This window comes from Dermacentor albipictus, chromosome 3, assembly GCF_038994185.2.
Source record: "Dermacentor albipictus isolate Rhodes 1998 colony chromosome 3, USDA_Dalb.pri_finalv2, whole genome shotgun sequence".
Lineage (NCBI taxonomy): Eukaryota > Metazoa > Arthropoda > Arachnida > Ixodida > Ixodidae > Dermacentor > Dermacentor albipictus.
Genome location: NC_091823.1, coordinates 78,621,998 through 78,649,994, shown reverse-complemented (window position 1 = coordinate 78,649,994; position 27,997 = coordinate 78,621,998). Strand labels below are relative to the sequence as shown.

Sequence of the window (27,997 nt, the reverse complement as noted above, 5' to 3'; positions counted from 1 at the left end):
GACAGACAGACAGACAGACAGACAGACAGACAGACAGACAGACAGACAGACAGACAGACAGACAGACAGACAGACAGACAGACAGACAGACAGACAGACAGACAGACAGACAGACAGACAGACAGACAGACAGACAGACAGACAGACAGACAGACAGACAGACAGACAGACAGACAGACAGACAGACAGACAGACAGACAGACAGACAGACAGACAGACAGACAGACAGACAGACAGACAGACAGACAGACAGACAGACAGACAGACAGACAGATAGATAGATAGATAGATAGATAGATAGATAGATAGAAACGCTCATGACTCATGACATTCATCATGACGTGACATGACACTCACGACTCATGACATTCATCATATTCTAAGTTAACCCAGAGAAAGAATAGGACTTCGCTAGGGTTTTTTTTTTTTTAGTTGCCTGGGTTGCCAGGCAGTATAACGTCGAAATGAAATTACATGTAAGCAAGCAGGTAGCTTAAAAGGGGCCCTGAACCACCTCTCGGGCTTTGTGAAGAGACGCAGTCCGCGCATAGCATACGATGCTGTGAACATCTCAACCAAATTTTGCAGTCGTGCGGAACGCGAAGAGCTCGCAACCGGAGCGCATCGTCACCTTTTTCTCAAGCATCCTCTTGCCAACAGAAGCCTTCTGTTCACTTTTTCCGGGCTATAAGCAGGTTCCCATACGCAGATGCTATTACCCAATAGCTGACATTAATCAAGAACGGTGTCTGTATCAGTGGGCTTCATTCTAGTGTTACTGTGTATATTTCTTGATAAAGTTCGCTAAACAGGCTGAAGTCAGCGAAAATCTGCTTTCTAATCGATAAAAGTTACGTATTTCCGGAAGAAGCTCATCATCGTCTGCTCGCGCTCGATCGCGGCCGCCGCGTAGGAATTAAGCTTCGGCTACCCGGCTTATCAGTGTCCTAGCCGTCGGGGACTATTTTAGAGAGCTCTCCGGCGCCCCTTCCTGTGTTGAGCGTCGGCGTAACCAAGCTAACGAGCACAGCTGCACACGAAAAACAGAACGTGGAGCGGGACATGAAAGGAGCGTAGGGAGCTCGATTAGGAAAGCGGAGGAGTAAGCAACAGAAGCATGAGGAGGAAAGTATGGCGAAAGGGTGAAGAGGAAAGGGGAGTGCCGCGCAAGTCGTGTTCAATCGCTACGAGATGGCGCCAGAGTAGCACGCTTCACTGAGTTCACCGATGACGATATCGATAAGGCATGCGACGAGCGCGTCCACCGATACCATATGTGGAAACAATGCGCTGCATGAGCGGAGCTCAAAGGTCAAGTTATGAGATTTCACGCGAAAAACCACGATTAAATTATGGGGCACGCTGTAGTGGGGGACTGCGGAATAATTTAGACTACCAGGGGTTATTCAACGTGCACCTAAATCTAGGTACAGGTTGTTTTCGCATTTCGCCGTATCTTATTGAATGATGACGTATCTTATTTGAATGTTTCTACGACTGAACACGTAAACACGTGCGCTGTTTATTAGGCCTGTCACTATACCTTCCCGAGCCCTCAGTTCAATCAGCGCATACGCAGGTCTTTATATTCAGTAATGCTAGGTTATAATAAAAGAAGAAACAATTTCACTTCCCATAGTTACATCAATAATTGATGGCGTACGTTCACATGCAGCGAAAAATCTTGATTGAGCTGTATTAGTAGCTTACGCTTATATAATGCCCCCCCCCCCCCACACACACACAAAAACATGTAACTCTTACAGTTAGAGGAGGCTTAGAACGACTGAAAACCAGCAAGAGCGGATTACAGGTACGACACAGCGATGAAATCTTCGCACCAGTTCACCGCGATGTCATGAAGTTTGAGTGTCCGCTCGTGCGTAGTGAATTGTTTATCGGTAAAACTAAGGTTTATTATGTTCTAAAGGACCCGCCGCGGTGGCTTAGCGGCTGTGACGTTGCGATGCTAAGCGCGAGGTCGCGGAATCAAATCACAGCCACGGCGACCGCATTTCCATGGGGGCGAAATGCAAACACGCCCGTGTCCCGTACGTTGGGGGCACGTTAAAGAGCCCCTAGTGGTCAAACTTAATTAGCTGCTCTCCCACTACGTCGCGCTTCACAATCAAATCGTGGTTTTGGCACGTAATACCCCAGAATTTAATTCAGTATATTCTAAAGGAAGTCAAGAATCAGCTTAGCCAATTTCAACGACTTATCATGCACCAAAAAAGGTTCGAAATCGTGAAAATGGGCCTTGACATCAGTGATGTCACCATGACGTAGCAGCGCTGGACTTTGGATGCGAAATTCAAATGTGCAAAACATTAGCCCTAATTTTCTCCAGCTACAGTCAACCTCATGTTCTGTCAAAATAGTGAAAACTATGTTTTGAAATGATGCTTTACTGGTAAGCTTTGCTCCTGTCGGTCCCTTTAAGCACAGTCAGAGCAAGCACATACTAACTCAGAAAGCACGATTACTCTCAAGAAAGTGTTACAAATTAAAGGAGCACCTACTCCCTCGTGAAGTAAATGCTAGCGCTCTGCTGTTTTAAATTACACAGAAAAAGCTGACCCCCTTTCTTTATTTTTTTCTTGCTCTAACGCAGCTAGGCCTGTGATTAATCCCTTCCTGTTCATGAAGAACGTCCAAGAAGGCATGCGGACCACCGTGGTATGCAGCGTCCTCTCCGGCGAGTCACCCATGGACATCGACTGGCTCAAGGACGGCGCCCCTCTGAGTGACGTTCACCTGGAAGCCAAGATCACACGGCTGGGTGACTTCGCCTCATCGCTCACTATGGACAACGTGACGAGGAGGCACTCGGGAAACTACAGCTGCAAGGCCACCTCGGGGATAGCAACGGCCAACTACACGGCGAGGATGGACGTTAGCGGTGAGCGCTTAGCGGTGACTCGAGATCTGCCGAGTCGTATCGAACGTTACTCAAGGAAGAGGTTTCCTCCTCGGTGCTATGTTAAAGGAGTCAGTAGAGATGGAACCAATCAAAACCTTAGCCTGGTATAGTTGATTCACTGCTCGAGTTATTAAGCTAACGGCGCGAAGACAAGGCAAGACACCCCACTCCCTTCCCCCTCCTCCTCACAGGAGTTTAAAGCTCAAATGAAACTCACGCACTGGCAGTTGGCGCCAGTTTGTGCACTTTGTGTCTTGAATCCCTGACCTCGCCTTCGCCTTTCATTTATTGATAAGTTGAGAAACCGGTTAGATCTGAGCGCTTCATTAAAGTAACACCAGAGAGCAGCACTGAGGTTCCTATAACGTAGAACTATTCCAATCTGGTTTTATTCCAATCTCCTGACGTCAAATTTTCGTAACCGCCGACAAAAACACCGGGTGATGACCAGCAACGTTGTTTGAACAGCCCAGTCAAACGCTCTCCTCGTTTATAGGAGGTCACTTCTGATTGCTTTATAAGCGAATAGCACTGCCTACCTTGACAGGTTTTTTTCTTATATAAATGGGCTGACAAAAGGCCAGGAGCACGCTCAAATGGAAAGGGTTTCCGTGGGACCAAGTTGGCACAGTGAAAGTAGATAACCGGATAACGATGGTGCTGCAGGCGTCTACGATCGGTCCACTTCCCCTTCCTTAGCTTGCGATGGCTGGTCAAAAATAGTGGCTGTGGCAACGGAAGGTTAAAAATGCCGGTAAAATGGATCCTAAGCAAAGAAGAGTTGGCAGAGCGATGCCGCTGTGCATTTAGAAAGGGCTCTACAACGTTATACTGGCACGCAAAAAAAAAATTATTTTACCGCAAATAAATCCATTCTTCCCGGCAGCTCCGAGTAACCAGTGCCAGAGTGATCAGCCGGCAGCCATTCTCTATTCCTTTCAAAACAGAAGTCTCCAGACATTCAGAAAAAAAATCAGTTTGTTTCGGAATAGTAATTAATCTTCATTGCGTGCACGTCACTTTGACGTGGTGAGTGTTCGCGCTTTTGTTATGTCGCATGACAGACAGGCGAAGTGGGTGCAGCCCGAAAACTTTTAAACAATAGCGGAAGGGTAATGTCAAAAAAAGGCGTAGAATCAGATATCATTACATTTCTTTTGTTCGGTTTAATCATGCATAATCAGTGCATACGGGGAGTTCTCGCAGTTTTAGTGAGCCAGGCGAAGTGGGAGTGACCCGAAAAAATTTTGACCAACCGTGGTGGGCTAATTCCAGAAATGGAACAGAAACAGTTTGGAATAGCCTTACGTTATAGCGCCATAAGTCAGTTCAGTCTTATGAAGTGTTCCTTCAGCACTATATTTGCGTTTATCTGGCCTGCCACAAGCTGCAACCCATCTCAGGCTCACTGCTGTTTAGCATGTTTATCGGGCTCCGTACTTACAAAAAGTAATTGTCCCTGGTTGTGCTTGCCACTGCAAGAGTAAAGAGCGGAGAGACGCCTTACAATTATTGTGGTTATTATGAGTTGCACCACCGCGCGCGCAAGAACATTCGGGCCAGAGATCAGGTGTGTTCATTCTTCCTGGTCCCGCTTCCAGCTATAACATTACTTGGGAACGGAGTTATTAACCGGCATGCGCCATTTAATCGATGACAACCTTGAAGATGCGTCCACACAAGGCGGCTATAAAGACCAGTCGTAATAGATCACGAGAAGAAAAAAATAACATCGAACATGAACTCGCGCCCGCGTTTATAACTGTGTCAATACGGCCCGCGGAAAGCGACGGAAATAAGTGGGCCTTCCCGGTGGACCAACTCGGTCAGCAATCAGTCGCGTCGTCTGACGAGAAAACAAAAGACGAGAGCGTGGCGAAGCACACTCGCTCACTCAACGGGATTTACCGTCTATAGCCTTGTATCAGCGAAACCCGTTAACGGGCTCTCCTCGATCTAGACGTCCGATCAGCGCGTTCCTTTCTTCAATCCAGCAGCAACAGCATCCCCCTCACCCACCTTGTCTGCCCTCGCTTCCAACGGAATCCTAGCCTCCCGTCCCCTAAATCGGTTCTCGGAGCGCGCGCTTCTTTGTCGAAGGAGACCGTCTTCGATTCTCGTCGTACCATCTGTAAGGAAAGAGAACAGAGTGAGTCGACAGAGATTCCCGCGAGCACAATGGGGTCACTTTTTTTACTTCTCCGGGGTGGCAGGACGCCCTCCTTGCTCCGCTCGGCAACTAACCCCCGTCGCATCTCGGCTGCAGTGGCCACCGTACTACAGTCGGTGGCGTTCCTCACGCCCTTAATGTCTGCTGCCATAATGCCCTACCGAAGCTCGCTCATCTTCACTGACCTTTGCCAACCCCCTCCCGGCTCGGCCGACTCTGAGATACGGTGACGGCAGTCAGCTCCCATAGCCCCGCGTCACTATACGAACGATGATTGTCTTCCTTCTTTACACCGCCGCCCGTTCTTCCTTCTTCCGCTCAGCGCCGTTATCTCGTGGCCTCCGAACTGCCGCTACCCGAGCGTTTGCTCTGAGCCGCCGACTACCGCTTACGGACTCGTGTTGATTCCGCGTATTTTGCCCGCCTTTACCCCGTGACTTTTCTTTTTCTCTCTCTCTCTTCTTTGTTATTGCAGACAGACAGAAGAAGACCCACTTACTCCTGCGTGCCTATCTCTCTTAACCTTTGTCTCTAAAACTGAGCTCCTTGATTCTTCCTTTCCTCCTGCGTTTCACGCTTTGACCTGTGTGCTCTCGCTCTCCTCCTCTCTCTCTCTCTTTCTTTCCCTCCCACTTTTCTCTGCGCTGCCTGCGACGGGCGGAAACACTGCGAACGACCCTGGCAGCGTCGCCGAGATGGATGAAGCAGCCGAGCGATCAATCCTCCACCAGGGGACAGCGCACGGTGTTCGATTGCGAGGCCGACGGGAACCCTCTTCCCGTGCACCGCTGGAAAGTGGCCTACGGTGAGCTGTTGTGCCCCGCCCTCTCTCACCGTGCCCGGCACACACCGCTATTCTTACGCTCTCCTATAGGCAGAGATCCCCCCCCCCCACCTCTGTCTAAGTGAGGCTGCGGACAGTCTGGCACTGTTCCGTGGGGCAACCTTCGCCGCCTTATTCTTGTCGTTGCCCGCTGAGTAATACGTCAAGCTCTCCGCAATCCACCACCACATAAGGCGGCAGAACGCAGTGAATCGCGCGGTGGCAGCGTGAACGTAGCGTTACCTCACTGCCTCTGCGATATGATGGCGTTGCTCAGACGCGAGACCATCCAGAAAATAACATGAACGGGGCGCTTGTACTTAAGATTTATTGTTCCTACATGCAGGCGCCCGTTGGAACTTGAGCTTTTTTTGCTGCATACGTTGAGTCGACGAGCGCCAAGATAGATGTGTGAGAGAGAAAAAGTCACACAAAGCTTTGCGCCAGCAGCACGTTAGTTAAGAGCAGAATTCACCTAAACTGGTATACATTAGTGGAGAGGGCAACAATGTGAAGAGGTTAGAACTATTCCTCTCTCAGGTGCTCTATTTCACGTTATGTCGGTGCGCAAACACTCACTTGTAAAAGTACAATTAAATAATTAAATAAATAATTAACCATTTAACTAATTGCCTGATTTATTTATTAGATAATTAATGAGACGCTTTGTCCGCTTTGGTATTGTTTTAAAATGGCGCCCGCTTTTATTTTAAATATTAGGCTACGCCTAAATTACTTGATATTTTATTGCTTTCGTCGTTTCTAGTTTTTTTCTTCGACCTGTGTTCTTTCATTTACAATTCTTTTCATCATATAAATTATCCATTCAGATTTATGTTTGGCATTTGTGGGATCGTCAACACATCATTGGCCTACTTTCTCAAGTTTCAGTTGTTTAAGGAACAACAACGAATTAATAAAAAGGTGCGACTCGGGTTTCTAACACTCACTAGTGCTTCAAAGCCATGACCGAACTGCTAAAAGATCTTTCTGCTTTAATGAAAGCCTTCAAGGACTGAAACAGCCCAATGTCCATCTATAGTATACACTGCCAAGACACAGGTTATGGAGTGCCTGCATGGTGCCTCTATAGTCCGTCACGTAGCTGCCAGCTTTGTTGAGCATTAAGCAGAGTGTGGGGAAATTCAACTACTGTGTTTTCCCTCCCCCTCCACCCCAAAAGAAAGAAAGAAAGAAAGAAAGAAAGAAAGAAAGAAAGAAAGAAAGAAAGAAAGAAAGAAAGAAAGAAAGAAAGAAAGAAAGAAAGAAAGAAAGAAAGAAAGAACACTAACTTTTCTTCAAAGGTTGCTCATATTTCAATGTATTTGTGAGTCCACATGTTTCCCAATGAACGGCGCTATTTAGAAGAGTGTGTTATAGTCCTGCAACAAAAGAAATGGTTCCGCAGTTCACCTAATTACTTAAGGTTAGCGAACATTCGAGTGTTAGAATAACTGCCCTGGAGTGACACACATCCAGATAATAAGTTTCTGTGAACCGCATGAGAAAGCCGCGCCTGCAGTTCTGCACACACAGGAACCAGTGACGACGCCATGGCATCTTAGAGCACAGTTTCTAGGCGCCCTTTCGTGGGCTGAGCGTCGGCGTCCCTCGGCGTGACCGCGCGAACGTGCTCGTGCCACTGTTCGTGCCTTCGTCGTCGTCTTCTTCCACAGCTGGCTCCGATGCCGCTGATCATACCAGCGTTCCCATACTGCCCCTCCCTCTGCGAAGGCGCTTACGGCAATGGCGGCACTGGCCCACTGCCAATCGGTGCAGTGATTTCCGTCTCAGAATCTTGGCCTCAATATAACGCGTAATGAAAGCACGCGTACAGCTCCACTCAAGTTTCGCATTAGGGAGCATTGTAATCGTCGGACATGAAGCAGGCTTCAAGCACTAAGCAAAGTGAAGTAAAAAGTGCATAATTTTTTTTGGAATCGCGCATACAACGTACAGAGCAGCATTCGTTTCAATAAAGTACGAGCACAAAACAAGCGTCCGAACCAAATAATTGATAAGCAGGCACTCCCGACAACAATGCGAAGCACTAGGCATACGTTTCCCGGTAAAGATTACTGTTGCGCAAGCTGCCGCGGCGACGGCAGCTCGCGACGTGGAGAGTGACGTCACTAGCTTTTCATATATAAAAGAACCAGCCCAGCAATTGATTTCGTTGTTGTAGCCCCGCCATGGGTAGGCAACGCATAGTTGGGACTCTAGAGGAGCAGCGTGAATACGAGGAGCGGCAAAGGGAAAATGAAACAACAATAGAACCACGGGCGGCGTCCTGTCAAACTTATCATTACTTCCATTACTGCCATTACTACCATTACTCTAAATTACTATTACTACCATTGGTCTAAGACAATGAAGCATTGCCTCAGCAGTCATAGTGGAATTCAACAGCTTCGCTGGACATCCACTTTCACTGGGCCGGGATAACGAATCAATTACTTTAGCTGCAATTCTTTGGTAAATCCGAGTATCAACCTAACAATTTTCCTGGGTTAGATTTCCTTAGAAATCAAGTATTAGGAATCAAGTAAACATCGGTAATCGATAGTTAAGGAAGCTGAAGCAACTACATAAGTATCCTTTCGCACTGGTATCTTCAGAGCGAAGTCATTATGGTCATTATGTAGCCTCTATAATGCTGGTAATCCTGATTAATACTTTTTTCTTAGAAAAGTAGGAGAACGTCACTTCATTTCAACGTGATCGAAGTGTTGTGAGCTATAGTATGGTATACATACTGATTTTTTTTAATTATGGGGTTTTACGTGCCAAAACCACTTTCTGATTATGAGGCACGCCGTAGTGGAGGACTCCGGAAATTTCGACTACCCGGGGTTCTTTAACGTTCACCTAAATCTAAGCACACAGGTGTTTTCGCATTCCGCCCCACACATTGGTTCATATGAAACTAGAACAGAGGAAATAATCCAGACTCTGACAAGCAAGCGTATATAGAAGTACCGCCTCTCAGTTATTCGCACATAACCATTACGACCGACCCAACCTCACGCGAAAATTGTGCCCTACACGCCTTGGAACACTAACAAAGCTGCGGACGAGAACTTTAGCGCGAATTCAATTTCTAGGTTGAGCGGAGTGTATTCAGCTTTAATAAGCCGTAAGGCCTTAGGCAGAAGATGAAAAAAAAAAGTCACAAGCTACACAAGTACCTTTCGTTTTTTCCGCCCCTATACCAAAATGGAGAAGTGCTACTGCAAGAGAAGGACATCGAATTAAATTAGCAGCTTGGAAGTGAGAAACTGCACTAAAGGACAAAACCGCGAAAGGCGATATAATAGAAATAGCGCAGATGTGAAGTGTGACCTTCGACATCGACCCCCCCCCCCTTTGCTGTCAACCTTCTCTTTTTTTTTCGGAGGTGAGCGGAGGAGAGGGAGAACTACAGAATTCTTTTTTTTTTTGCCAGACAGCAGGCCAGAAACAGAGAAAAATAAATACAGCAGCGAGCGCATCTAAGCACTTAGAGCTCTTTGAGTTCTTTGCCTGAAAAGAAAAACGCCATCTCTCCCTATGCATGGTCTATCTTCTTTCTAACAAAGCTCGCCACATTTTCTCTTAGTACTGGTGCTGCTGCTCCTAACAACGCCATTAGGTAACGTCAAACGTCATAGACGCATCAGGCATCGGAGGTAGTGAGAGTGACGGGGCGGGAAAGACGGAAAGCGGAGCACCGGCTTTTTCCATGCAGTATTGGCGCGTTTCATTTTCCGTCGCTCTTGGGTTAATGTATCCTCGAGCAATATGACATCAAAGCGAACGAAAGCTTGCGTTTTTCTTGTGATCAGCGCGAGTTAATGAAGTTCAACGCACGGCGCGTGACAGCTAAACATTTACAGCCGTAACCTAATCTCCGGCAATTTCAACACTTTCGACTCAGAGGTCGCCAAAGTGCAAACTGAGTTGCTTTTAGATAAAACCGCGGAGCAAGCCTGGTACGTACGATGATCCGAACGAAGTTATTCAATTACGAAAGCCCTTGTACTCACTAAAAGGACATCTTATACAGCAGCTTACTCGTAAAGCTATATTCCCAAGCTATATTCATAGCTATTCCCAAAAAACTGGAAGAATGCAAACATTATACTAATCTACAAAAAGGGAGACGTTAAAGAACTGAAAAATTATTGGCCCATCAGCTTACTCCGAGTATTCGATAAAATATTCATCAAGATAATTTCTAATAGAATAAGGGCAACAATGGACTTTAGTCAAGCAAGGGACTAGGCTGGCTTCAGGAAGGGATACTCTATAATAGATCACATCCATGTCATTAATCAGGTTATCAAGAAATCCGCGGAGTACAATAAGCCTCTCTATATGACTTTCGTAGATTACGAAAAAGCATTTGATTTAGTAGAGATACCAGCAGTCATAGAGGCATTGCGTCATCAAGGAGTACAGACCGCTTATGTAAATACTCTAGAACATATATACAGAGATTCCCCAGCCACTTTAATTCTACACAAGAAAAGTAGCAATATACCTATAAAGAAAGGGGTCAGACAAGGAGACACAATCTCTCCAACGCTATTCACTGCGTGCTTGGAAGAAGTATTCAAGCTCTTAAACAGGGATGGCTTAGGAGTAACGATCGACGGCGAATACCTCAGCAACCTTCGGTTTGCCGATGACATTGTTCTATTCAGCAACACTGCGGACCAGTTACAACAAATGATTGAGGACCTTAACAGGGAGAGTGTAAGAGTGGGGCTGAAGATTAGTATGCAGAAGACAAAAATAATGATAAGTAACCGGGCAAGGGAACAAGAGTTCAAGATTGCAAGCCAGCCTCTAGAGTCTGTGAAGGAGTACGTTCACCTAGGTCAACTAATCACAGGGAACCCTGACCATGAGAAGGAAGTTCACAGAAAAATATAAATGGATTGGATCGCATACAGCAGAGATTGTGAGCTCCTGACTGGGAGCTTACCGTTATCATTGAAAAGGAAAGTATACAATCAGTGCATTTTACCGGTGCTGACATATGGGGCAGAGACTTGGAGACTGACAAAGAAGCTTGAGAACAAGTTAAGGACCGCGCAAAGAGCGATGGAATGGAGATTGCTAGGCATAACTTTAAGAGACAGAGAGATAGCCGTTTGGATCAGAGAGCGAACGGGTATAGACAATATTCTAATAGACATTAAGAGAAAAAAATGGCGCTGGGCAGGTCATGCAATGCGCAGATTAGATAACCGTTGGACCATTAGGGTGACAGATGGGTACCAAGAGAAGGGAAGCGCACTAGAGGACGGCAGATGAGTAGGTGGTGTCAAGAAATTGGGAAATTTGTGGTGCTCAAGGAATCGGTTGGCGCAAGACAGGAGTAATTCGAGATCGCAGGGAGAGGCCTTCGTCCCGCAGTGGAGAAATAAAGATTATTATTATTATTATTATTATTATTATTATTATTATTATTATTATTATTATTATTATTATTATTATTATTATTATTATTATTATTATTATTATTATTATTATTATTAACATTTCGTTGGAAAAGATTAATTTCCATGAATATGAGCCGGTATTTGTAAAATTTCCTGGCGTAAAAAGGTGTTATATTTATTGGGCAATGTTCAATAAACGGCTAGTCAAGATAATTACCGTTGTGATAACGAGACCATCATATCGGCTATGGCCAATGGTTGATAGCACTTGAGTAAAACAAGCTGAAAGGAACGCTAAAGAAAAATATTAGCCGAGTTAGATCGATGTATTACTCGTCTAGAAATCTATCATCGTTTTCTCGGTGTCGATATGTGACTTTTATTGCGTAGGTAATTGCCCACGAAGGTCCCGCTGGCTGTCCTCAATTTCAACTGCCTGCGCCAAAACGGATGAGTTGACGTAATCTCCACGTGACTTCCCTCTCTGTGAATCAGCCAGTGCTGACGTCACATGAGAGATCCTATCATGGAGGAAAGAAACAAAATAGGGGAGGCCCTGACGTCATGGTTTGGAAGCCGGAAGTGCAGTCATGTTGATGCGCCATCTACGTTTCCATCTACAATCAACTCGCCGAAGCAGATCGGCGGGAGCTTTGAACTCGCATTGCTACGATGCACCGGAAATGTGCGCTGCTGACGTAGCAAATACTACGAAACACCAGTAACAGTTTTAGTGAAGACGGGTTCCTGTATTTTTTTCGTGGCACGTTGAAAGAAGATGAGGAACCGCGCCGTGATTACATGAGTGCCTCTGTTGCCGGCCACTAGTCACAGAGTCAAAACACAACTTTCAAACTTACACACCACGCTCCAAACTCAGCTTGTCTTGCGAACGGAATGCGCTTCGAGAAAGACATGGGCAGGAAAATCTTACCTCACTTTTCGGAGGGCGAGAGCAACAGCGAGAGTTTCACGAGTGCGGCTGCTATGGCAACAAGGATGCTTGGAACACTAATCACAGTGGTCATTAGCAAAAAAAAAAACAGCACGTCACTTCCGGCGCACTCTCTCCAGCACATTCGTGCTAACCAGGGCCCCTCCTACGTTTTCCTTCCTCCAAGGGTACCATATAGTCCACGAGAGGCAGCGACACTATGATTTTTTGTTTTTGTTATTTTCTCGCTTAGAAAAGCTCTGTTCTCTCAACAAATGATGAATTCGTTATTAGGTAAACCCAATATTTCAATCTACCACTGACTCAACACTTTCCTTTGGAATCCCTTTACTAAGTACGAGACGATCACCAATAGGTCGCGTTCTCGTATATGGTGAACAAGAAAAGCAGAAACCATGAACATTCAACGATTCCTCCAGCCCCGAGCTCATTCACTGCGACAGCAGCAGGCTCTCACACCAAGCCTGCCGTCTTCTCGAGAACAATTCGTTCTTTTACGATGCAACACGGCAACGTCTTCGTCCGATGCAGTGCTGACCTTATTTGGCTTCCCAAATACGCGCTCAAGCGCCATTACTCTGAGCGCCTCTAGCCGTACTTCATTACTCGCCGTAGACGGCAAAGCACATGATTAAGTGGACAGCGGCCTTCTTAAGTATGTCATTCCAGTTCCGACAAAGCCGTCAAAGAATACAGCTTCGCGGGAACAACATCGAACTCAAAATCGATGCAGGCTACTTTGCTGTTCAAGCAAGATGGCGGCTTAGCAAAAGGCTTAGAAACAAGCAAACCTAGTCTTGTTTTTCTATGTTTTACGTTGTGATTTTCATGGGTTTGAACATTGAAAATTTTAAAATACAGCTATGGTGTTTGCTTTTCTTAGCTTCTTTCTTGACGTGAGGCGGCGCGACGTCGCAGTGACGCCTAATGGAATGCGAAGGCACTCACCAATCCAGTGAGACCCGTATAGGTAACGTACACCTTGCCAAAGCATTTGAATTTAAAGCGGACGGAAGCATTAACCGGTCAGGAGTCTAGATAAGCAAGAGGCGTTTAGAGTATTGTTGGAAAAAAAGCAAAGAAGATATTGATACGATCGGATCCGTTACAGGCATAGGTAGCGGTACGGTAGATAGAGAAGTTTTGAGGAAGATAAATAAAGACCAGCGACAGGTATACAAAAGTGCTAGGGTGATAAGCATATATAGCATACCTCAGCAACTCAAGCAGACTAGGTGGCTATTGGTCACCACCCCGTTTCAACAGGAATACCAATAAACCATGAACGTCATCATCATAGTCAGCCCAGTGCGATGAAATGCATCGCTTGAGGTTGAAGCTACGTGGACTGTCTATGTAGGCTGTCTCCGATGCTAGCTAGAATTGGAAAATGCCCAGCACGATATTGCCAAAAGCGAATGTTGAGATATGGTATAGCCTGGTGGCAATCACGTCCGGTTTCAATTGAGCACAGTAAAACAGTATTGCAACCTTAAGGGTGCTGGTTTGCCCCACATGTAACTGCCTTAACCTTAGCACTATAAAAAAAAGCCACCTGGTTGTCAGAAAAAACGCCTATGCGCGGAGACTTCCACCGCGTGACCTACGTGACCGCACCTTATACTGTCTCCAGGATTGTCCACCTTTGCTAAAACGTTGTATTCAGGGTGGGTGTTGATTAGGGTTGGCCGATCCTGGAGATAGTATAACAATAAAGTGCACTTTACTCAGCGAATGACAGACCAAGTATAGGTGCGCCTAACCGCAAGCCATATAGGAGAGTAGATGTAAAAAGGTTCGCTTTGTTGAAGGAAGTATGGTCTTGACGACATATATTTATTTGTTGCAACGAGCATATTTATTGCGAATTCGGCAAATCACATCGGTGCGCACCAGGGTGCCCCAACGCTCCGTTTCATCCAATCATCGTCGCCCCAGGGCGCCCGTTCTGGTGCGTGCCGGTGCGAGTGGCCGAATTTGCCATTAGGTATCATTTGTTTTATCGCTGCATAATGAATGAGTGAGAGAAGCAATAAGAAGGCAAGGTTGTTAACCAGTCATAACTCGAGTTGGCTATCCCACGCTGGGAGAAGAGAAAAGGGGAATAAAAAGAAGGAGAGATAGAAAGAGAGAGTGGAAGCAGGTGAATGTGAGCGCGTGCGCGGACAGCACTATAGAATACGCAGTTAAAGACGCTCGCACAAGCCAGTAGTTTTCAGGAATAAAAAAAAAAAGTGTCTTCACTGCCTTCTGAGCCGATTATTGGAGGGTACGGTGTTCCAGTATTATCCGCGTAATTCCGCAGTAAGTAACGCCATCAGCCAGGACACTTGCGAGGGTAGTAAATATGGTAGTGTTGTCCTGCGTTCGAGCTATTCTGCAAGAAACCAGCAGTAGCCATGGTCAGGAAAGTCCGTGAGTTCGCAAAAAACGCTTCGTTTAAGAAGAAAAAAAAAGAAGGAAAAAAGATAAGTGTCAGATAAGTTTTGCGTTTAACTGCACCAGGGCGTAGATGCGCGGAAAAGGGGTTGTCGATGTCGGCAATGTCGACGAATACATTACGTCAACACGAAGTGAATTTGCATGAAGTGTACGGTGACGCAACAGCATTGTTTCGCCCGCCTTGAAGCTGGACGCGTTCTGTACAAGAAATGGAGCGAGCACAGTGAGCGCGATTTCCTGAGAGAAAGCATACAACTATATACACAGATGTAATGAAGCTGGTGAAAACAGAGGGAAAACAACTGATACGTCAAATTTAAATGCGGTGCTTTGCCAAATAAACTACCGTTGCGACCATCCTCTCGTCACCGCCTAAAAGGATGCTCCGCTTCTATACCACCTTAGCTGTAAAATTCCAAGGATAATTTTGTACACCAACAAAAACTACCTTATAACGCTTCATGTGTGCGTCTCGACTTCTGTCCGTTTTGTCCCAAGTTTATGCGCTAACCACTAAAAAAGAAAGTAGTCGGTGTAGACTTGCTGTTTGAAAAAGCTGTGCATAATGTTGGTAGCGCGTACGATAAGGACAACTAGAGTATCCTAACTGGGTATTGCGCACAGAGGTGCGCGTCACGTAGTCACAGAACATCTGGCTAACTTTCGAAGGGCTGAGATAGCTACGGTGGTGCAGGAAATGTCGAGACATCGGCGCGAGAATGCCATGTAATCGCAAGCTGAACAAATATTATCAGATATCCCCCCCACCCCCACAATGGACCGATGTAAGAAGCCTGTGGGATATACGTAATTGCAATAAATAAAATGGAAATAAACTTGGCCTGGGGGGTGCTCTAAACTCAATAGTCGAACGAGTGAAATCACTAAGTAGAAATGTAGTTTTGTTATAGCACCGTTTCACCTGAAATAAAAACAAACTGTCGCACATACTACATGGAGTATCTGCCTCTCGCGAACGTGCTTTTGCGCATCATCGTTTTAAACACAGCTAAACACAGCTTCGAGAAATGTCTATAAGTACAGATTGAGTTTGACGCCCCGTAGCAACACTATAGGCCTATGAGAGACGCCATAGCGGGAAGGGTCCGGACTCCGGAATAATTGTGACCCCTAGGGATTCCTTACCGTGTCCCTAAATGAAAGCACACGAGCGTTTTTGCCATTTCACCTCCGTGGAAATGGGGCCTCCTCGGTAGAGAATCGAACACGAAGCCTTGTGACCAGAAGCAGTACACGCCAAATCCACTGCGCCACCACGGCGGCAAGGCAGCAGTTTCACGTGCACATCATTTGAAACGCTCTCATTCCAACTCACGTTGTTATCGCGCTTATGATCATATCACTTTATATGATGTTATTGTTTTTTAAGCGAATATCTTTCCTTGGCTCTCTCGTTCGTTATTTTTTCTGGTTGTTAGACGCTCGTTGGCGGTCGGACTTTCACCGCCAGTACAAAGGGAGCGTTCCCTCCCACAACCAATTTTAGGGGCGCGTTCGACGCTAACCTTAAATACGTTCGATTAAAATTACTTTGATACGAGCGTAGTTCTTGCAAACTTGTGAGATCTAGACGTGGCACTTGCAGTGGCGAAGTAAATACTTCGTCAAACTTTATTAAACAGCTAGCCCTGTTTAGGAGGCTATGAAGATAAGGAGCGGGGGAAGTTGGCTCTATTGAAGGCACGCCTTGGGAACGTCGTTGCGCGCGTAAGCCAACTATCGGCACGCGCTGTCGCGCGAGAGGTTTCGGGCATAGAGTTTCATACAATAATTATGGTAGCAAAGTCTATGGTTTTGGGTGTCTGAAGGTATACACTGTTTTGTCCAGGCTGTGGCGGCAGCGTGTTTGTTCATGACAAAGAAAGCTTCCGGTCATGCATTCTTGACAGGCAAGTTGGCCAAGAAAAAACATAATTATTTTGTCCAGTACAGTTTACATAGGCTCACGTTCTTGACGCTTTCGACTATAACGAACGTGCCCATGTGTCGAGCTCCTGTATTTAGCTTTCTTGTTGTAGTTTGCCGTAAATTTCGTTTGTCAAACGTTCTAACTATGCAGCAAAACTGTTGCCACGGAGAGCTCCATATATTTGTAGGTATTGTAACCTGTGTTGTCTATTTTACGAATCAAAATTAGCAGTCTGCTCCAGAAGGCTTAAATGGTACAGATGCACTGGTTAATGGTTATGTTTCCCTGCGTAATCACGCAAGGAAGCAACAAAGGCTACTTATTGTCCTCACTGCAGCAAATACACGCCTTCGAGCGCTAAAGCGAATAGATTTGGGACAGCACTCGGCTATTCGCTTGCATTTACAATCATCGTCGGCTGTTCCTGTAGAAGTCTTTGTTGCAATTTCTTTATCCTCTCAAAGAAAACTAAATGAAAATGGAGCGTCAGACCTGACCGCGGGTCTCCTAGTTTTAACTTCGCAATCATTTGAATTGAAATATGCAAAATTGTACATCAAATAATACACGCGCCCCTTTCAAGCATATTTGAACACAAGATGGTTTGGAAGAACTTGCGGTATATAGATTTTTTTTCTTTTCAGCAAATCCAAACTCAAACCTCTATAATTAAAACATATAAACATAAACACGTTAACATTTGAACTAAGTATTTTTGATGTCATGGTAATTTTGCTGACACTTAGTTTATGCTTTGTTACGTGACGAAGCTGCCAGAATGAAGCCTGCGTTACGTACTTCGCTTTGCTACCTTAATCGCTTCACTTCAAAGGAGAAACACCCTGCACGCAAGCGATGGTCGTTACGGTAATGAGCTAGAAAACGCGTGTTTCGCTCAAGCTCACCTCGTGCTTATGTAGTTATATTCACTAAGTTATCGGTCGTGTTTTACTCATTCAAATATTTCGGGTTACGTCAAGTAGGGTTTCATTACTCGTTAGCTCTGCTTTTGCCTTCGTCATAAGTCTTTCTCGGTCCAAACAGAATGTATGTTTGCGACACGATCTGTTCTGTCCTTCATGTTAAACTACAGTTTACAGTCAGTTAACGTCGAACTACGAATGAGAAAGAACGGGCTATGAAAACATGGTGGTTATTTGGGCACGCGATGCTAGTACCTTCTGAGAGCACGTATATGCTACAAAACAAGTATGCACGGCGGTTAACCCGTACAAAGAAATGAGCCATTCATATTCCTAATTACTGACCGTCGCATCGTTCGTGGCGCCCAGCTTGCAAAAAAGGATTCCGCGTGGACAAGGTTGGGGAGCAAGCGAGAGCCGTGTTTAATTAGAATTTCCTTCGCAGCCGCGACCAGCAGGTTATTATAGGCACACACCACTTTACCAGATGAACTTTTATTTTTTTATTTCTATTTCACCTTTCTGCTTCTTTATGCTTTTTTTCTTTTTCTTTTTTTTTTTGTAGCGCTGGCGCGAGCGCAGTATCTTGCAATAAATGTCAAGTTTTGACGAAGTGAGGCAACCTAGCTCGCGGTAGCACATTAATGCAGGCGAAAAGCTAAATATGAGCACAACTTACGGTTTAAGAATTAAGGTTTCTTCTCGTTCGCATTTTCTACCAAAGAATACTTTTTGAAGGCCTTCCTCTGCCACTCGGACGTATGGTACAGCATCTCGTTGATCATTCGAAGCCTTGCTCGAACAAGTAGTGGCTCTGGCAGTGACAGTGGCAAATGTGGAGTTAAATTCTGACTGATCGATGATGTGCGTGGGCCATGCGCGGTTGAATGTTTCATGTAGCGTGGGCGCATTTATGTACATCTGTGTGCACGTGCACGCCTGTGCGTGTGTGCGTGCGCGTGCGTTGCCGCGCTCGTTTCGTCATCGGCCTTTTCATTATCTACAGCGGCATTTTCGTTCTCATTCATCAGCCTAACTATATTGTGCCCGCAGGTAAAAAAAAAATACAGTGCCACGGTCATTCACGCCAAGTATTATACCGACGTGACGCTGACAGTGGCTCTGCAGTGCACAATGGTATGTGTCAATGAAACCAGTTCATCTAGAAGTAGGTCACGTGTTGAGCTCACAGACTTCTTTCGCAAAGGGTTATTGCTTTCATCACTTTCAATTTCCGCTAACCGAGTTTAAGTTATTTTCTGCTTCTTTTGCCCGCGTCCTGACAGGTTTCGTATAGTCCATTCGATTTTGTATTTAGTGAGCGACTGCCTGAACACGTGAATGGCTCAAAACGAAATAAAGACGAAAAGTAAAATTCAGAAAGGAGAGAGTCCGCAATAACGAGAGTTCAAATAAGAGGTAGAGTGAGACAAATGTGGTCTGTGAACAAAATAAACACACACACACACACACACACACACGCACACGCACACACGCACACAAACACACACACACGCAAGCACGCACACACACACAAACACACACACACACACACACACACACACACACACACACGCACGCACGCACACAAACAGTGTGAGGGAGCCGACAGCGTAAAATTCTTCGAATCGTTCGTATAAAGACAAATCGAATAATACATGGAATTGTTCGGCCTCCTCGGGCTTCCTTAAAGTGACTTCCGAGCCCCTTCATTTGCTACTCCCCCCCCCCCCGCCCACTTGGCCTTCTCTCATCTTTCTCGATTACGGCTGCGCAGGCAAGAGAAGCGAGAAGGTTTCTGAGTTCAGGAGCGTCGTGAGCAGCCCGCACATGCACGTGTTGGAGAACGGATCGCTGGTCATATCCGAAGTGACGCTCGAAGACCAGGGTCACTACCTCTGCGAGGCGAGCAACGGGGTCGGGCCGGCCCTGTCGGTCGTCGCTTACCTCGATGTCAACGGTGAGACTGATTGATCGATGGCCGACGCGTTCATTCGACGAAACCACTTGCGCGACCCTCGGGTGTCTTTTGGTTGATCCTGTCGCGAGAAAAGCTCGGTCCATTATGGCAGGCCGTAGTAGGGCTGACGTACGCCTCTCAGTAGTGTATGAAGGAGTATCAGAGCGACGTGTCCGTATTATCTGTAACGTATTCCGGTGATGTTAGGGCATAGCTGGAAAGAGTAGATCAGGTGGAGATATCTCGTGGCATTTCGTTTCATTAGAATGTATTGCAAGTGCTGCTGTGTTTCCCGCTTTTCTTTTCTTGCAAAGAAAAAAAGAAATGAGAAATCGAACAACGCGCAGAGTGCGCCTAGTTTCTTCGACACATTGATGAAAGTGAAAGCATAGGTACGTGCCTTTGTGTACACCTCACTTTCTTGTTTAGTCCGTGTCGAAACGTTCGCGCCGAAAGATAAGCGGAACGCAGTCGCACTTTGCAATAAGAGTTTTGCTCACGTTAATTGAAGAACGTCTCAACAAGATTTCACTACACTGTAAAATGGAAAGAGCAAAAAAAGAAACGGAGAATTTTTACTCTTACTAAGGAAAATGTATTTCATTTTAAAAAATAGACTTTTCCTGTTTATAGTCAGTCATAACTTTTTTTAACGTAATTGGTCCCCATAGGGTACTGTCAGCGAAATGAGATTCCAGCTTCTATTTACTATCCTTAATCCACATTTGTGTGCAGCTTCACCAGCCACGCATGTATACGTAGATAAGTGTCGCACGTGCGAGCCGATTGGTATTTGTTCCTGAATAAGCTATACAGTTACAATCCGGGCGAGTGCTGCCGCTCGCAGCAGGGCTATATAATCTCGTATAGTGGATAGTTGGATGCATCGCGTAGTGCTGGGTGTCTTGGAGCCAGAGGTCTCGTTAGATGGCCATGTTTTCCATTTAGCTTGCTTATCTGTGCATGGATGACCTGTTAACCCCGAATCCCAGCATTTGGCTCTTTCGCACTTCAAAAAAGCTGCAGTCATGAGGGGAGCAAAAGTTACTCCCTTATTGGAATAAGCTATCCAACACTTATTTTACCGTAAAATTACAGAAAAACAATAAACACGTTATTTTTTGTGTGTGAGAGAGAGAAAACAAGGGTAGGAAAGGCAGGGAGGTCAACCAGAACAGCCTTCGGTTTGCTACCCTACACTGGGAGTGGGGGAAAGGGGAATAGAAAGAGGATGAAAGGGAGAGAGTAACCACTGAGTACGTGTAGGAGGGACACCATACACAAGGACACTATAAACGGTCTGTTAAGCCCGTGCACTTCAAGTACGGCACTAATGCACGAATCGCTTTTCGAGCCAGTGACGGGTGTGGCCACGGTCCGAGTATCTTTGACTCGGTGAAAGGCCTCGAGTCCAGTCTGCGTAAAGTTGCCCGCAGAGAGAGGCGTTGGACATCGTAGCGAGGGCAGGTACACAATAGGTGCTCGATGGTCTCCTCGCACCCACAGGAGTCGCACATCGGGCTCGCGGCCATTCCCATACGGTAGGAATATGCGTTCGTAAACGCCACTCCCAGCCACAAGCGACACAACAAGGTTGCTTCGCCGCGGGAAAGGCTAGATGGCAGTAGTGACAGAGAAAACAATGTAACAGAAAACAGAAGAGCAGGAAAATCGACATACTTGTTCTGCGTTCCTTTTTATTTCTCACGGTAAATTTTTGAGTGTGTCAATACTGTTCCTATCGGTATATTTTGGCATTGCGGTATGCGCTTGCGCCAGAACTTGTGTACCCCGCTGGAACCATCGATTCAAGGGCGCGTGACAGGTTGTGTTCGTCTTTTTCAAAGCGCAGTTCCTCCGTACTTCAAAGAGGAGTTCGAGACAAAGACGGTTCGCTCCAAGGACGACGTAACCATCTCCTGCGAGGTGTTCGGGGAAACTCCGCTCACGGTCACCTGGTCCAAGGATAGGAAACCTTTCGGAGACCTCGCTCTGCCACGGTGCGTGCAAATTTCGTAAATTCATGCTTGAGATCGTCGCTTGAAGTGTCAAACTATTTCTGCACTGCACGAGTTTTGCAACGCCGCGTAAGTTCAGCTCGCAGCTGCTATGTGGCTAGAGACAAGAATTCGTCTACGTCAGGGCTGAAGCTCGTGTGGTTGGTCAGGGTGAGCGTATGACGACACCTTTCACACCTGGCTAGATAAGAACTAGATACATATGAATGGCAATACGAAATAAAATGCCGTTATCAGAACATATTCAGAATTGGGAGTTAGATTACAAAAGAATATTTCTCATAATGATTCATGCAGTGTGATCAAAATATAAATCTGGTGGTGGTGGTGGTGGTGGTGGTGGTGGTGGTGGTGGTGGTGGTGGTGGTGGTGGTGGTGGTGGTGGTGGTGGTGGTGGTGGCGGTGGTGGTGGATTATGTGTGCATCCGTGTGTGTGTCGATGATCAAATTAAACTTTCGCATAGAGCACTTATATGTCCGTGTACCGTTTTTTTCTAGGTTTGTTCTTCAAGAGGACACAACGGCTGAAGGAATAGTTTCCAAAGTTTTCATTCCGTCCGTGAGTCGCGAAGACTCTGGGGTGTTTGCCTGTGAAGCTACCAACTCTTACGGAAAGAAGGATCGCACGATTCAACTCATTGTTCAAGGTGAAGTTATCAGTACCTTTTCCACCGTATTCATCCCACAACCACGTCTTTTCCCGACCCTCTTTGTCGATTCCACTGAGCGATGCCGCTCGAATGAACTGGTCACTAATCCTAGCACTCAGTCGTGATTCCCGAGCTATAACTTCGTAACCATAAAATTGCGCGTCCTTTCGAGGGAAATTTAGAGAAAGAGCGTTTTTATATAACCTTTTCAACAGCACTAGTATTTTTTTTCCTTATTTTTCTTTGCCTTTCCGTGTAGGATAGTAAACCGAACTATTTTTTTGGTTAGCTTCCCTGCCTTCCCTCTGCTTCTATTATTGTCATCTGTAAGGTAGAGGGAAAATCATGTAACAGGTGGTCGCCATTGACTTTAAGGTAGCGCGAAACCGAAGGTAACGCCTCCCCTCCCCCCCTTCCCCCTTACAACTGTCTTAGAAATGTCGCTGAAGTGTCAAGGTTCCTTTCTGAGGAACCAGTATGGGTTCAAGGGTGCATGCCAACTTTCCCCAGTATAAGACAACTCTTGGTCTCAGGAATCTCGAACACCGAGTGGAATTACTGCGTGGATAACTTTTGAGACATCCGAGTCCTCGGTCGCCGCAGTTATTGAAGAACAGCGACTACTTTAGTCGAGAGTAATCACTGCAGGCTCAGTAGACTTGGAGAGCCTACATACGCGCCCCACAGGCTCCCTAATGAGATTTGGTGCTTGCCAGCAGGTAGTCTATAAGCAGGCTCGAGACCCATTTTCCTTTATGAACCAGCATCGCGACTTGAACAACTATTCAGGGAAGCTCTTGTTTTCGAAATGTAAGAAGGACCTTCGGTGAAACTTGGAGCTGTCCTTGTATCACCGTCTGCTAATTGCGGGCCGATAGTAAATGAAAGAACACCAACTCGAAATTTGATACATATTCTAATATGTGCAGCAGTTTCATATCCATTCTTTAATATTGTGTACTCTTGGATTAACAGGCTCACGAAGCGACATTACTTTTATTGCGATAGCAATTATACGGACACTCCAGGCGCATTTCCGTCGTCACCGTCGCCGTGAGGTTTCGTATGAGTGAAAGCGTGTAAGGGTGAGCCGGCGAACGCGGTTCAATCTCGCGTGCGCGAGCGAGGAACGCCGCCCAGATGCGTGCCCTCTGCTGTGGCACGCGAGGCAGTGGGTTCAGGCGAGGGAGGAAGGGCGTCCTCCTCTGGCACCTGCTAGGGTGCCTCGATGTGCCCCTCGCCCACCGCTTCGTACAGGGTGGACACAACCGCGGCGTCTACTGCGGCGTTGGTCACGCGAAATCGCGGACGCCGTAGTAGACGCCTTTGGCGGACGCCGTAGGGACGCGTTGCCGGCGCTCGTGTGCCTCGAAAGCGACCTGGGACGTGGCCAAAGTGCGCACTCGCGCGGCCTCATCTTCAAAGCGATCTGCGATGTTTGCAGAGTGCGCGTAGTTCCGGTAGCTTCGTATGCGCTGTGCTTTCAACGTTTCGTTCGCACTGAAGCGAGACATGCATGAAGGTCAATTCGCTTGCTGCTACAGCGATTTCTCACTCCAGAATTTTTACAGCAAGTTTCCGCGCTCATCGAGCGAGATGTGTTCATGTTTACCTGTGCGCGCATGACACCGTGCTGGTTAATTTAGTTAAAACACGTTGACGGGCTAGTTGGTTTCAATCAATGATAGAAAGTGTAAGCGCTACTGAACAAGGACGTAGAAAGAAGCAGACACACAAAGACAGCGCTGTCTTTGTGTCTCTGTTTCTTTTTACGTCCTCGTTGAGTCAGGCTTACACATTCTATCATTGTTGATTTAGTTAGCGAATGTTTACAAGTTTAATATAGCCGATAAAGCTACTATCTGTACTTCGTACAGCTATCTACTCATTAGCTACCGCAATCGGTGTTTCGCCTTTCGGGTGGAATTACAAATCTTTTCATTTATAATGCTTTACCTACCTTACAATTCAGTCCATATAATAATCGTACAAAGTTTTTCGGCTGCTTAGAGCAACTCCAACGCTAATTTTAAAGGTAAAAGTTTTCTTCACTATTGCTAACGGAAGCAGTAATCCTTTTTTTTTTCATGAGTGCTTGAACGGAGAACGCACAGAGCAGTTAATATATCTTTTTTAAAGAGCCCATAAGTTTGTCGAAAATTTTGCTTACGCACTAAAACTGTAAGACGCCTCCCCGGGGGCGTTCTACCACAATTATATCTAAATGCGAGAGAAATTCTTTGGATACCCTATCCTCGGTATTTCTCTATGACCTCGACATGATGACCGCGCGAAAAACTTTGACTTATTGATAGCGTTGCACTTGGAAGTGCTCGGACGGTGTTGTAACTACACTTGGATGCGACATGCCGGTGCGACGCGACACGGAAGGCCACCACTGCTGGGCAGAAGGAACAGCGCCATGGCGGCTACCAGGCGTCTCACAACGCTGACGTAATGAGCGCCGCTAGTTGCATTGCAGGCGTCGCACCTCCACAGTGCGCGAGGTTATACCGACGGTAGCTCGTTGGCGTTAGTCAGCGCCCAGTGAATCATTAGATAACTTCAGCTTTGGCGTTTACTGCTCAGACCAGAGCATGGCATAAAGCCGCTCAGCAACAGGTCTAGTGCGCCTATAGTATGCGTGCGCGCAATGTCATGCCAACAGCTGCAGGTAGAACGCTGTCCTGGCTCTGCCACAGAATCGATTAAGCAGAGCATTGACGGTGCATAGCTATCGCAGAACCTTTGCGGAACTTTCGCATTACTTAGAAAACCAACGTTCACGCTAATGGTTATGACTCTCCTACCGTTCTTGTTACTTCAGGCATGCCACGAGGATCGGTTTTGGAGCTGTCACAGGTTAAAGCCGAAATGTGGTAGTCTCTGGCTGGCGTTACTTGCGCCAGGGATATTCCGCGCGGGAGTACTTGTGTACAATATTAATGACTTACCTGTCATTATTAACTCTAGCATTAAACTCTTTGCTGATGATTATGTGCTTTATCGCGTAATTAATAACCAACAGGACGTTTCTATTTTGCAATCCGACATTGACGCTATCGTTAATTGGTGCAACAAGTGGCTTATGAAGCTTAACACTTCAATATGTAAGGTCATGAGAGTAGTGCATAACAATAAAGTTAATTACGACCTTGCTTATACCCTTAATAACTCCGCCTTAACCCTCGTTGCTATATAGTTACCGCTATCTTGGCGTGCATATAACTCACAACCTCTCTTGGAATATACACGTTGAACATGTAATTAACAACGCTAATCGCATGCTTGGATTTCTACGGCGAAATTTTTCCTCCGTTCCCTCCACTTTAAAGGTTAAACTATACAGAACTCTAGTAAGATCAAAATTATAATTTGCTTGCTCTATTTGGGACCCATTTAGCTCCGCATTAATCACCGCCCTTGAATCCGTTCAGAACCGCGCTGCCCGATATGTGCTCTCTAATTATTCTCGCTACGCCAGCGTCTATTCAATGAAATCTAATTTAGATCTACCGACACTTCCGTCACGCTGCAAGTGCTTCCGCTTAAACCTTTATCAAAAAATTTTGTACACTAACCCAACACTTAAAAACGAGCTTTTCCTCCCTCCAGATTACGTGTCCTCTCAGATCGATCATAAACTCAAGGTTAAAATTCCTTTATGTCGCACTAACGCTTGCCATGCCTCTTTTTTACCGCAAACAAGCAGTGACTTTCCCGCCTCCGTCGCTGCAATCGAAGACCCTGCCGCCTTTAAAGTTGCGATTAACAATTTATTGTTAGAACACTCCTCTCTGTAATACCCCCGGGTCCTGAGAGTATGAAAATAAATAAAATAAATAGATATATTGCTTCTGCCAGATTTGTTTTTTTACTTTCTTTAAGGGCTCGGTAGTTGCCGAGATAGAAAAAAAGATTAAATGTTGCGCTGCTGGGAGACGAGCTATTCCCGGTGCGGCAGAGATTTTCTTCCGCTGCTTCGGTAAGCAAGAAACCATTCATCCCCTGCCTTTTCTTCCTTATCGGAACCAGAAGCCTGGCATCGTATAATCGAATACGATAGCGCCTACAGTGGTATCATGCGCGCTTTTCTGTACCTTCTGATGATGGCCACCTTAACGGCGATTTCTTGCATTGTATGCTTCTCGATTGTCGGATGGTATTTTTCATGGTTATATTGCGGAAGTCGTTGAAGCAAATAAAAAATAAACAAAAGTGAAAACAAGACTTACTCCATCATGACTCGGCTTAATAAATTCGACGTGCTCTTTCAACAACAGGTGCTCCAGAGACTCCAAGGGACATTCATATAGACCAAGTGACAAGCCGTTCCGTAACTCTCTACTGGACGCAACCGCATACGGGTAACAGTCCCATCTTAGGGTACACAATCCTCTACGTGCCTGAAACTGGTAGGTGGTTATCTAGTACTATTAATCTTTTGTGCATAACGACCTCCATGCATTTGCCTTTTAAAGGGAGTTTTACTTCACAGGATTAGAACCCATACTCCTATTTTTTGACGTGTTGCATACAAGCATAGTAGAATGTTGTTAAGCTTAAAACTCTCTGCTGGGCTAGTTGGCACAGAGTACAAGCTTAAGAATGACACGACACAAAGTACACTCATTGTGTATTTTGTGTCAGGCAATTGGTAAGGTTTTTTACGCTTCCGCTATCGCAGCGTTGTACAGGGTTTCATAAAAGTGTTACAATCGATGCTAGCTTTCTAGTGGCTCGACGTTGCCTGCTTGAGACATAATGCTAGGCTTTGTTATTGTGCATATTAGACGCACGGTTCACAATACGTGTGCAGACGGCGCAGTTGTCTGAAAAGTGTCTGGCTTATCAAGGCTTGTCAGCGACAGATGAGAGTCTCGCCGGAAATGACGGAAGTAATTTGTGAAAGTTGTCACCGAGCAGAATGCGCGCATAACCGTACCTATCTCACGATGGCTGTCGTTGGTAATGTGATTAGCATCCAAACTATGTAGCGGCACATCGTATTGCTGAAGACACGTTTATTTAAAATCTGCAGTGGTCATTCTGAGATTTCAATTCCTGCAATCGTATGTTACATACACTGTCTCGACTATCGGCCCACTTGGCTATGACGTTCGCTTCTAAAGGTCCGCCATGAGCTTCGTGCCATGACGACGACTGTATGACGATGACGCAGCAAGGACGACAAAATGACAAAGAAGGAATGACGACAATCAAGTGACAATTCTGAAATGTTAAGATAGTGTAACGACGACCACGTGACAACGATCACATAAGGACAATGGAATAATGACAATGTGCATGACGACGACTGTATCACAAAGTCTGTGTGAGAATTATGGCCTGTCGACGACTGTACGACGACAACCTTATGACGAAGCTGGAATTGCAACGATGGAACGACAAATGTATGACAGCGACTGTGTGATGAAGGCGCAATTACAACGCCAGCGTAATCGCTATGGAATGGCGACATCATCATTACTATAAAATGACGAAGAAGGAAGGACGTTGATTTAACGACGTAGGTGGTATATAAAAACGATGGCATGGACGACAATGGGATGACATTTTTGAAGTGATGACGATGGTAAGGTGACAGCGGGACGGCGACGGCATGAAGAGAGTCGGATGACGAAACTGAATTGACAACGATGCAACGACAATGACCGCGTCACGACCGCGAGCGCATACCTAGTGGGCCAAGCAATTCGACAACTTGGGCCACTGGGCCGTTATGCCGTCATTGCCGATGACGGCATAACGGC

General features: G+C 46.0%; 1 protein-coding gene across 1 annotated transcript in view; it reads left to right on the top strand.

Annotated features, from left to right (window-relative positions):
• The window catches only part of LOC139057424 (cell adhesion molecule Dscam1-like), a 105,644-nt gene that overhangs the window by 53,996 nt on the left and 23,651 nt on the right, over window positions 1–27,997 (top strand). The window contains exons 5-10 of the mRNA XM_070535650.1: window positions 2,615–2,902; window positions 5,779–5,898; window positions 19,373–19,555; window positions 21,408–21,555; window positions 22,072–22,220; window positions 26,507–26,638. Of these exons, the coding sequence (XP_070391751.1) occupies window positions 2,615–2,902; window positions 5,779–5,898; window positions 19,373–19,555; window positions 21,408–21,555; window positions 22,072–22,220; window positions 26,507–26,638 (1,020 nt within the window). The remainder of the gene's footprint in view (window positions 1–2,614; window positions 2,903–5,778; window positions 5,899–19,372; window positions 19,556–21,407; window positions 21,556–22,071; window positions 22,221–26,506; window positions 26,639–27,997) is intronic.